The 12,730-nt window shown below is 40.1% G+C and overlaps 1 protein-coding gene across 1 annotated transcript in view; it reads left to right on the top strand.

The window, feature by feature from the left end:
• Nucleotides 1-2,156: 2,156 nt before the first annotated feature.
• TNFSF8 (tumor necrosis factor superfamily member 8) overlaps nucleotides 2,157-12,730 on the top strand; it is a 27,967-nt gene continuing 17,393 nt past the window's right edge. The window contains exons 1-2 of the mRNA XM_019510289.1: nucleotides 2,157-2,605; nucleotides 10,464-10,509. Of these exons, the coding sequence (XP_019365834.1) occupies nucleotides 2,363-2,605; nucleotides 10,464-10,509 (289 nt within the window). The 5' untranslated portion in view covers nucleotides 2,157-2,362. The remainder of the gene's footprint in view (nucleotides 2,606-10,463; nucleotides 10,510-12,730) is intronic.

Below are 12,730 nucleotides of genomic sequence, written 5' to 3'. Positions count from 1 at the left end.
GTTAGCCCTGCCAACCATGACCTCGCATTGTCGGCCCATGTTCATCTTGGAGTCAATAATGACTCCAAGATCTCTTTCTGCCTCCGTGCTCTCAAGTAGGGAGTTCCCCATTGTGTAAGTGTGCTGCTGGTTCCTACTGCCCAAGTGCAGCACCCTGCACTTGTCCGTATTAAAACGCATCCTGTTCCTGTTAGCCCACCCCTGTAACCTATCCAGATCCCTCTGCAATCTCTCCTTCCCTGCTAGCGTGCTCACCTCCCCCCAAATTTATTTTATTTGACAACTGAGGAAAACATTTTAGATAGAACTAGTTGTCCAAATAATGTTGTCTAATGCTGCCCTAAGGTGTTGTTTATATCCATTTTCCACCTTAGCTCAGGTGATGAACCAAATTCAGTGCGAGTTGCTTTTATTTGCACTACAGCTGAAATGCCCCAAGATATACAGTCATTTCTTCCCCACTGATTTTCATTAAACTCTCTGCTTTTACAGCCATCACCAACATAGTACCTAAATTCCTTTATTTATTAACACCATTTGTTGCATAAGTATCAGGATAGTTATACCTATACAATGCAAATGCCATGCAGTATCAATGGACACAAGTGCAGAACGGCACTAGCATCACCATTGTACAGTTGATCTGTGTTACTGATTGATTGCATGACTTCTCAGCTCAAAGGAATGAAGCCTTATTCCTCTTAGTCTTAGTCTGGTGCACTGGTGCTCACAGTTTTGGCCCTGAAGGCTGGATGAATGCCATGGGACCATCCTGCATGCCAGACTTAGTACTCAGGGCCATGGCAAGATCCATGGGGAGTCCCACAGGCCAGATTACATGGTACATTATCTGACCAATGTCCAATGTGGACATTAGTTGACATGTGGGCTGGGGACTGAGCATTAATCACAAACCAATCCTTGTTCTCTATATACCCATCCTACTAACTTCTCTATGGTCCACCAGGAGCAGATGTTGTACAACAATATCTGCTTTTAGGCCATTACAAGGTCTTTTCAGCCTTGATTCTCTTTACTGTCTACTTTCCAGTGAGGCCTAGTAATTATCAAGGTAATGTTTTCATCCCCAAAATTAAAGGTAGGGATTAGCTGATGTGAAATACAAGTACAAAAAATGCCAGGGACTGTTCATCCACAGTGGAGTGAATGAGACATTGATTATTGTGCTTCTCTCAGAATAACTGAGAAAAATCCCCCTTCCACTAACTATAGTCACGCAATCCAGGTGGTGTCAGTGGGCACATACAGATGGACATCCAAAGCAGAACTGTGTCTACTGGTTGCACTTTAAAGAGTGCCCACATGATTTACACACATAAAAAAGGTGCTGGCCAGAAACCAAAATTGTGTGGTATTGGCAGTTTTTTTTATGGTGCTGGCATTTATTTTTCACTCTAAATTGGAACAAAACTGAAACCACCAGAATTATGTTGGTGAAAAATACAAAGGAGAGAAGAGAAAAACACAAATTAGATCCCTACTGCAGAGCAGCTGGTGGGATCCTTGTTAGGGCACTCACATGGGAGGCACAGGTTCAAGCTTCTGATCCAGTTAAGTAAGAAATGGACTTGAATTTGAGCCTTCCACATTCCCTGTGTATATCTGAAACCCCTCACTACTAGCTATTCTGTTGAAGCTGCTCTCACTCTGATGGTCAAAACTCCAACTTGTACCTTAGTAGCCAGGCCAATACACTTCTGTAAAACACATTGGTTTTGAAAAAAATGCATTTTTGACAGAATAATCTTTTCAAACAAACATTTGCAATCATCTCTTCTTCAGTATGCATGTTCCTCTGACTTACAGTGGGAATTCTGCTCCTAAGTCATTAAGACACCATGAAAATCCTATACACTGTCTCCAAATATTGTCTGTCTGAATTAATGCTCATCAGACCCACAATCATACATTCATACTTTGACAATACCTCCAGACCACAGTACTCTACTAAGAATGAGAAGGAATTGCACTATGAAACAGGAAGACACTAGCTAGTGTGATATACAGTACCAAACCGTCGATGCAGTTGAGCTTAAAGTGAAACATAATTTGCATTGTACTCAGTTTCAGAGAAAGACGGTGGAAGGGGAGGGGGGAAATGGTCCTGGTTACTGTTCACCTTCTGACATCAGAAACCTCCGATGCAGCATGCGAGATTGCCGTCGTGAAATCCCTGATCAAGAATATGAAGCGTCTTCCCCTCTTCGCAGCTGCGTCCTGCCTCACGCCCCCAGGTCCATTTTTCTTCGTACGGCGAATGATGAAGCTTTTTTTCCAGATCACATGAGCCAGGATGAAGGGGGAAAATCCTGCTAGGAACCAAGATGGGCTACAAGTTTGAATGCGATCAAGGGGAGATACAGATTGTTACACTGAAGACTATAAAAGAATGTGCTCACCACAAGAGCAAACATTTTTCCAGGTGAATGACTCTCATGAAGCAGCCATAAAGATGACTGAAGACTCTGTTTCAAGGAGGCCCGTGGCCACTGACAAATCGTATTTCTATTTCACCACTGCTTTCCTCTCTGTCTGCCTCGTGTTTGCCCTAGCAACCATCATGATCTTAATCGTTCAGAAGACGGTAAGCAATTTCCACCTTTTCTCCTTGGTTTCTTTTTCCTTCTGCTGTGAAAAGAAAGTTTCTTGTAATCAAAAAAATAAGTCTCTTTTCTCCTAAAATCATATGAATTAGGTAGAGAAGGGGTGGGAAATGAGGGAGATAGAAAAAAGCTGGGATGGAAACATTTTTCCTCTAGGTACCAAACTAATTTTTTATGCACCATTAATTCTATACAAGAAAGACAGAAACAGTTCATGCTCTGGGCTTTAAGTCAACAACTGGGCATCAGGGACAACAAGACTAAAACTCTTATGGGGGCAGGATATAACATTACTAACTACTTCAGAGTTTCTTGAACTTCTTGCTGAAGACTCTGGAGCTGCCCACTAGAAGGAACAGGATATAGAAGTAGATAGATGATGAGACTGATCTAGCCCAGCAATTCCTATCTTCCCGTGGTAGTTAATTGATTGATACAGTGCACAGCACCTCAGTGCATATGATACCAAATATCTATATGAAATGGTGATTTACAGGAAAAAATAGAGGAGCAAAAGCACTTTATGGTCAATTCTTGAAAGCATTCAGACTTCAAAATCAAAATCAACGAAAGAGAAATAAAAAGACCTGGTAAGAAACTGAAGGTGGAGAACAGATATTTTCTTCAGACTGTGTTTGAAAGGAAATGGAAAGTCAGCTGAGGTTCAGGGACGCAGAGAGGGCATTGTAAGCTAGCAAGAGTGGCAGAAGGGAACATGCTTGAAGTCATAGTGCCAAGGCTGTGGGGAAGAACAGGAGTTCAGTTCAAAATGATGACAGGGAGCAGTGAATGTGAGGCAGGCTGAAGGCAAGACTGTGTAAGCTTTTGAAAATAAGAGGACAGCTCTGAGCTGGGAAGAATGAGGAGCCAATGCATTTTTTGCAAGGGAGACAGCAAGTGGCCATCTTTCTTGGTTGAGTTAAATAACAACAGTGGACAAAATCCTGGCCCTGTTGAAGTCAGTGAACATTTTGCCATTAATTGAAATAGTCTTAAGAGTTGTATAGTAAATCCAAGCTCTGGCAGACCCATCAATATGACTTTTAGACAGAATATATTTTGGGGGGAAAAAAACAGCTTAAGATCTTGGTACATAAAAGAAAGTTGATCTGAAAAACACTGCCCTTCAGCAAATTGCTTTTCTTGATTTATTAAATCTAGTATGTGTGTAAATGTGTGCATGAGAGAGGGAGAAAAATTACCTACACATTTGTGAGAAAAGATACCTCTGAGGCCTGATTTGTCTCTCCATTATACCAAGGTGATTAAGGAGCCACTTAATTGAAATCAGTGTTGTTACACCAACGTAAAACATGATCGTATTCTTGAATTCATGTATCAGAGTGAGATGCAGGTATTTTATTATAATAATCAGATAGTGGTACATTAAAGCAGAGCCTTCAAATAATGGACCAGTTAATTACTGAATTACTGCAGATAGTTTACACAAAGCAGATTTCATTAGTTCTTATTAATACTAAATTTAACACTAAATTAGCTCTCCAACAGGATAAATGCTGTTACCCTAAATGCAGTGGAATGATAATATTGAAGAATTAAGGATCTTCAATGCCCCCTCTGCGTCCCTGAACCTCAGTTGGTCAGGCCGCAGCTGGAGTACTGTGTCCAGTTCTGGGTGCCGCACTTCAAGAGGGACGTGGAGAACCTGGAGAGGGTCCAGAGGCCACTCGTATGGTTGGGGGCCTCCGTGGCCAGCCCTGTGAGGAGAGGCTGAGGGACCTGAATCTCTTCAGTCTCCACAAGAGGAGACTGAGGGGGGAACTTGTGGCTGCCTACAACCTTCTCAGGGGTCAGCAGCAGGGACTCGGGGAAAGTCTGTTCACCAGGGCCTCCCTTGGAGTCACCAGGAACAATGGCCACAAGCTGAGGGAGGATAGCTTTAGGTTAGATATTGGGAAGAACTGCTTCACTGTAAGGGTGGCCAGAGCCTGGAACAGGCTTCCCAGAGAGGTGGTGCTCTCACCTTCCCTGGAGATCTTCAAGAGGAGACTGGATGGGCACCTGGCTGGGGTCTTATGACCCCTGCCACACCCAGCGCTCCTTCCTGCCCATGGCAGGGGGTCAGACTAGATGATCTGTCTAGGTCCCTTCTCACTGATTCTGTGATTCTATGATTCATTTCATAAAGGAACTCACTACAACAATTTTGCAAATAGGTTCGGAGAAGGAAAAAACAGGTCATCCAAGTGTGTGATGTAGTGATTTATAAAATCATTTTTATTTGCAAGGGGAATTTGGAAGTAAAGAGCATTATTTTCTGGTCTTGCTTTCCATGACCTGAAAAGTCCACTATTCTGTTGCATTTCCTTCAGTCTCTATCCTTGAGGAACTACCTCTTCAGGCCCAGATAATGAATGTTGACACTTTATGAGTTCCTCAATGGGATGCAGTGTGCATTTGTAACACACACCTTCCTTCGTGCTCAAGCAGTCAGGGTGAGAGGTGTCAGAAACTCCTTTGATAGCTATATTTGTTTCTCAGGTTGGGTGTCTTCTGGTCTACGTACAGTCTTGGTCTACTGCATATGGTACCTCCACCTTGCAGGTGTTAATTGGAAGGTCTCGTCATGAGAGATACATAGTTAGCTCTTTGGGTTTACTCCTATGAGAAAATGCAGACTCCCCAGCTACCCTAAAGTGAACTTACCTCTCAGGAGTGGGGCAGAATCTTGTATCATCAGACTGATGAGATATCTAGATTTTCTGTCTCAAGTTTTTTTCAGTTGCAAAACCACCTCATTGATGAATTCCCACTCATTTAGTTTAGACGCACACACTTGACTCAGGAATATGCAGGGAGAAATTCAATAAATACTAAAGGAGGAGCTCTCAAATCATAGATTGCACAACATAAAAGATCAAAATTCCCTAACAATCCCAACTCATCTAAATCCAGTACAAATGTTATTAAATAATATTAATCTCAGTGCATTTTAGAGCACATCAAAATTGCATACCCACTTCTTTAGAAAAGTGGCGTATAAAAACTTCCTGTTCAGGAAGCACAGAATCCTTGGAATCACGTCTGGAAATAGTCCACTCGCTTCTTCATCGTCCAGAAAAACAGATCAACTGGAAATGTAGCACCAATAGAGCTTTCAAATAAGATCTTGTTTTTCATAAAATGAATGAGTTCATTAGAGAGGATTCTTCCTTTTATTTTTGTTTCTGCTACAAAAAACTCCTGTCTCCCCGTCACTTCCAGTGCTGTTATAGCCATGCGCTCAGAGAAACCTGTTGGGCCAGAAATATACACTAATTATTGTGGAGCTCCTGCTTTCAGTTAAACCATTCTACTAAAATGTTTCAGCAAATATGGTAAATTAGGCAACTATTTGTTGAAAGCCACCCTAGACTACAGTATACTCTATCAATAACCAGAGCGATACCTTGTTGCCTGACTCACAGTTGGTTGATCACTCTCAGTTTCAGAGGGTTTCGAAATACTCGTGTTTTCAACCTGGCAACATCCTTTATCAAAGCTCTCCAGGCCTGGTACAGTAGTGATGTGCAGGATTATAGGTGCATGTGCAATACTTACATTAAATGATCTAGTTTGTTTCCAAACCTGCTTTGTTTAAAATTCTAAAATAATGTTATCAGCTGGAATTGAGCCTGGGTCAGCCACGAACAAAAAATCACTTTTTCTTTTTCTACACAAAGATGTCCCAAATTGCATTAATTAGCACCCCCTGGTGGGCAATCTTGAAAGAGACAGAGGGAGAAAGAGCGAAAACACTGGGCGGTCATGGAAAATGAGGCAGAAGATAGAGTTGCATTTAGAAATGACCTTTTGTTGTGTTAATCTGAAGTGAAGTAGAAGGCCAAGTAGATCTGCACCTTATAGGCTAGCCAAAGTAGGTAGATATAAATATGTAAATATGTATGCATGTATGTATGTGTGTATAGCGCAAGCTTTCCTGGGCTGAAGCTCACTTCATCAGATGCTGTGGAAGGACATGTGCACAGCAGCGTATAAGAAGGAGAGAGAAATTTGATGTATAAGGTGAAAATCTACCCTGCCTTTTTCCTGTATGCAAACTAAGACCGCTATCTACCTCTCTCTGCTCAGGGAAAACATGCCATTTTCTTTTTATCTAGAACAAAACCCTGCCAAACAGAATGGAGGCATCATAGGGCTCAGCATGGAAAGACCATGCTGCTGCAATGTATACTGTAACTCTTCTGTATATATGTAGAGTCCTTCACAGTCTAAGGTTGTCAGTCTGTTCCCTTTCACCCCCACTAAAGTCATGTATTAGTATTTACTCTGGAATTAATGATACCTCTTATCAGATACAGTATGAGGACTAAGAATATCATTCATTCTCAGCTCTGCCTCCAAATACCCGTGTGATTTGGGACCACTTATTTAAACTGTCTCTGCTTTCGTTTCCCTATCTATAAAATAAGAATAACCATTTTAAATATTGAAGTATTTTTGCAATCCGTGGGTGAACAAAATAAAGCACTGTTATGATGTAACTATGACCAGCACTTTGCAGCCTATGGTGTAACAAATATAATAGGATTACAAATTAAATAAATAGCTTATTATGGGCTTTTATGAAGTTTATCTTTCTTAACTTTCTTTAAGTTCAGAAATAATTTGACAGTCTTAACATTCTTGTATCTGTAAAGAACAGAAATATAGGGGACAACTGCTGTTTTCATGATTGCTTGAATCAGAGTGAAATCCTGGTCTCCTTAAAATGAATGGTAAAACTTCCATTAACCTTATTAATGCTAGATTTTGCCCCTTAATTTCCAGATAAATTGAGTGGGCACAAATTTGGCTAAACTGAATCAGAGGGGCAGATGCTCAGGCTCTCAGGACCTCAGACCTAATGATGCTGCCCCAATGATTTTTTCCATGGGGCATTGTTTTCTAAGTGTTTTTAGATGGCTTCTATAAGAAAAAATCATACATGTCAAAACGTTTGTGAAAAGAGACCTTCAGTTCTCAGGAGCATTAGCCTGTATCCTTGTTTCTGATACTTAAAGTGAGGAATTTCAATAGCCATAAAAGTCTGGCTTGCCTGAAAATCCCACGGACTTCATGCTGACTTCAGTGTAGCCAGAAATTTGACTTTATATCGAGTAAAAACCAGCAAATACATATGCATATCTGAATGTTTGTTCAAACACTGTATTCAAACCATTTGGGTTTCACAACCTGGGCTGAATGGTTTGTGACTACATAAGAGCTGGACCTGGAAGGGAATATGTATTTTGGTGTTTCAGATTCTGGTTGAACCCCTCCAAAAGCATTGAGATAGACTTCAAAGCAGGCATAACTACGGTACACTGAAGTCAGTGGAGTGACACCTTTTTACAACAGCCTTGAGTTTGACCTTGCATTCAAGCTTTCTAATGACATATAAAAGTATGTTTCCCTTTTTTGAATGCATATTTTACTAGGGCATGTGGCAGTATCTATCATAACAATAATCTGCATACCTCCCTGTTTTGTGCTGCATGATTGCTAAATACTTATGGGTATTATTTCTTCCCAATCAGGGGATACATGACCTTCGCAGGTTCTCTTACAAGGAAAGGGGAGTGCAAGAGACATTTATTAAGATGACTTTGATTAGACAACAGATGAGGCACCAGATTGATTTAATTTGAGAAGATTTTTGAGAAACATTAAAAAAGATGGCTTTCAATGACACCTGATTATCATTTTCTCTAATGAAGCAAACTCAAATTATCCTGCTTGCTGAGTAATGATTGAGATCATTCATCATCCACACCCAGAGCTGTTACAGACAGGCTGAAATTCATTTATAATGAGATTTTCCCCAAGCTTGTACTGTACAATTTAATCTCTTTTTGCTCCTAGAGGGTAACTCTTTACATTTCAAATTATAGCATTAAACTGAATCCTTCTTGCTATGGGAAAGGAAAATAACAGCAACAAGAACAATGTTTAGAAGCAAACACTAAAGTTTTATTGGGATGTCTATGCAATTGATGCTGAAATAAAATGCATTAGTATCTGCTATTTTCATTTATTTGAAGACTTCCCAGGAGGAAATGTGATACATTAGTACATTTTAATTTCCTTCAAATCACCCCGACTGCATGGCAGGCAATGAGATGCCAGAATTCCTTTCCCTAACCTCCATCTCAGAGGAAAGTTTGAAAGGTGAATATTTCACACTAATGCTTGTGTCTCCTTAGGTCTCAATCACTTTGAAAAGCACTCCCTTATAGGCAGGAGTGAACCCATTTCATTTTGCAGAATATAACTGCAGATCTAAGGTTTCCTTTTTCATGTGACCAAATTCAACAACTTTTACATGGCCTGGTGTTTACAAGACTGACACTTAAATCCCAGCCCAAAGATAGGGAGTCTGTACAATCTTTACCAAAATAATCTATCTATGCAGTCTCAGCTCTCCCACTGTAAAATAAGGATGACTTACCCTATGTTTTTCAGGGATGTTGTGAAGATGCAGACTGTTAATCAGATATTATATAACATGAACTACATAAGAAACTAGATAGATTTCTACCTGTGTGGCACTAACATCTACCGTTTGTGTTATGCCTCAGCTAAGAGCAGCCTCAGGTAGAAATGAGTATTTCAGTTTTCCAGTTTATCATGAATGACGAGTCACTGTCAGAAATTTTGGATGCTTTCAAGCTATGTAATCCCTTTAGTCTTGAGTCTTGTAAACTGGACCTGGTATAGTCTCAAGGGTGATGTCTGCACTGGACAGCTAGCACAAATGATGGGCACCCAAATTTGAGCAGCCTGGAAATGACAGTCCATGCTGCAAACCTGCACCCACATTTCTGTGTCCTCATGGTTTCTGCACTTGTCTGTCTTTGTCTGTGACACAGCTCATGGCTCTGTATATTGAGATGCTCTAGAGTTCTTCCTCTGGTAAACCACATCAATTATAGGAACCATTGAATAAATGGAAATAGCATGCAGGAGATTTGCCCTGGAAATGAATGTGTTCTAGTCTAAGATAAAGCACAGCTCCAGTTATAACCCCTACTCAAAAAAGCACATATTTAAGGGTGTGTCTGTGTGTTGATGGGGGGGAAAAACACACACCTGGGAACACAGGCAAGGACTGCGGACTGGAGTACGTTTCCTTGTGCATTATCAGTGCTTCCTGCTAAAAAGATAAGAACACAGAGTGAAGAACCTTTCTTGTGGGGGTGTTTTTTGCCACTGTGCTTCCTGTCCCAGGGAGAAGTAAGAGGAGAAAGGTGCAGAAAAGGAAAAACATATGCTTCCATTTGACACTTGCAATGGTATAGTTACAGGGAGCTGAGATTTTTATTTTCATCCATCCCACTCAAGTCAAAGGGAGCAGGATTTGGCACTGGCAGGTTCCCTACTTCAAGAGGCACATTGTTATCTTCTATTCTGTGCTTCACAAACTTGAAAAAAAAATTTTTTAGGACCTCGTGCTTCCATGTTTACACTAACACACACAACAGGAAAGCTGACTTCCCAACCATTTGAAAGAGAAAAGGCTCCCATTCAGAAGGGAAGAGACTCTTCAGGTCCCCAAAACATCTGCTCAGCATAAGGTCTATATTGTGAACTTCAGGTGAAGGTAAAATCCCACCCAATACAGAAAGCTAGCAAGGAGCCTATGCACTACCTAAGACACAGTTTGGCTCAAAGGGGGCACTGCAGGACTCAAGTGCTTCAGAAGGCTTTGAAACAATTTTCGTAACAAGGTTCAATTTCACCCTTGAGAAATGGAGTATAACTTGAAACTCATTCATGCCTTAAACACAAACACTCATAGATATCAGAATAAACATATGTCCCTTTCTTTTCTTTCAGGGGCCTACTCCTGAAAAGCCAGGCAATACACTTCATTTTGTGGGAGGTAAGATGATCCATGTAAATGACAATAAATGCATTTTGTCTGGCTTAGAATACAAATGATATCCAACATGGGGAAAAAAACTAATTTGCAAATCTTAACATTTTACCCAAGCTCTCCTCTTGACGTAAAAGCCAAGCCAGTGGAAAAAAAACTTGCAAATTACTTTGTACTGCCGGAAACCAATGCATGGCTGAGGAAATAACAAGCATTTCTGAATTTACCCCAATGTGTCATTGCACTAAAGCGTTTTTACCAACCAATATGAACATTAATCTGATTATAAGGTGTTATTATAATGGCTCACTCCTGCACACTGAGGAGCATTGGATTTCATCTGGTCTAGGAATGGGTTCACATTCATTGCTGCTTATTTCAAAACCACCTGAGGCTCAATTACCTGCCCTATATTCAAATAGTATTTGATTCACCTTCTTATTAGTAGTGGCTGTGAGAAAGTGGGAGAAAAGAAAAAGCAGGTGGGATAAAATAAGAACTACAGAGAGACAAAGGATAAACAGGGTGAGCAGAATGGGAAGAAAAAATATTTTCTATTGCCTGTAATATTTCAAAGTTCTGCTCTGACTTATGCTGCTATAAAGCTGGAGTAACTAATGATTTTCTTGCTATCATCTATCTTTCTTTAAGATCCCTAGCACGGTGTATTTTAGTAGGTCACAAATATTTCCAAATTACATTCACTACTGCTTCAGAAGGAAGGGAAATATTAATACCCATTTTACAGATGGGAAACCAAAGTACAGAGATTTATAGACTTTTGCACAAAACCTGTGACAAATTCAAGAGTTTAATAAAAAGCTCCTGAGCACTTCTACAGTGCCTTAATCACCAGACCAGCCCTCATCCTACTCAGCATTTCCACACAAGAAATAGGGCAGTGTTTGGTCAAATATATATTTTAACCAATAAACTCATCTGTCCCAAAATGTCCTTGGGGCAACCTTTCCATCCAGTATGTATAGACCAGCCTTTGTAGCACCATAGGTATAACTCAACCCCTCTCCCCCTAGAAATAAACCATTATCTTAATGTACCAAGTTTGGGTAAAAGGAAAGATAAGTTGGGTTTAAATTCTGACTTTAATGCACCAGGGAAAATTCAGAGGATGTCTTTAGCTGAATTATGCTAATATGACTGAGATTGACAGACATCACAAAATAAGATTTATAATCTCCTCTCCTCTCTGCCAACAAAAAAAAGCTTGTAAATCTTACTTCTCTGTAATTAGATCACTTCTAATCTCTACACACTATTCTCAAGAAAAAGAAAAACAGGGAGCAACTGAGTGAATATATGTACTGGAAGGGACTTCCTGGGCTAGAGCTCCAGCTGCTGTGAATATAGCCCCACTGAAGTTACTGGACTTAGGCTGATTTTCAGCAGCTGAGTTTTATACTTAATTAGCAAGAAACAAATGGAACTGTAATAGTAAATGCTTTCCACTGACAGGAACCAATGAAAAGCAGGTGCAAAGACAGAGTAAGTCAGTTGATATTTGAATCCAGAGGTAATGACACAATAATTCTCTATGGCACAGGGGAGATTTAGCACTAATTGCAACCTTTTTTCATACCAACCAGTTTATGCCAATTGTCATTTCTTATCCTGAATAACCTAGGTTGCCTCAGTGTTAGTTCACACGATATCATAGCATTAGATAAAACCCTTTCTGTCTCTTGCTCTCCCAAAAATCTGCTGGTAAATCTTAAATAGCCATGACCAGAAAGAAGAGGTGAAGGGTAGCAGGTTAGATTGATGATTTAGAAGTAGTTTCAGAAAGTTATTTGTTACCATTGAAAATGTTGTTGTTACCATTATTAAAGGACTAGTTAAGTTGTAGAGAATGAGAACATAGTAAAAATGCATGGGGTGTCTTACTGCTCTAGAAGACTAGATATGGTAGAAAGAAGAAGACCAGATATATTAGAAGACCAGATATGGTAGAAAGCAGAAGGATGACTCCTTACAGATTTGTCTCTTCCATTTGATGGATATGGTCAATTAAAAATGCAAAGATAAACTGGTAAGTCAAATCAGCACTGGCAGGAACTGAAGAAAGTCTGTGGCATAAAAAATACAGCACAATACCAAATATCTGTGGTGTGTTAGGATCCTATGATGGGTATATCACAAGAGCACTGCACGAATTGGAAACTGATTTTTTTTTTTTTTTTTTTTACAAGAGCATGGGTCCTTTTCAAAA

Source organism: Gavialis gangeticus, unplaced genomic scaffold, assembly GCF_001723915.1.
Source record: "Gavialis gangeticus isolate Ggan-Ray unplaced genomic scaffold, GavGan_comp1, whole genome shotgun sequence".
Lineage (NCBI taxonomy): Eukaryota > Metazoa > Chordata > Crocodylia > Gavialidae > Gavialis > Gavialis gangeticus.
Note: the sequence above shows the minus strand (reverse complement) of the source record. Positions and strands in the feature narration are given on the sequence as shown.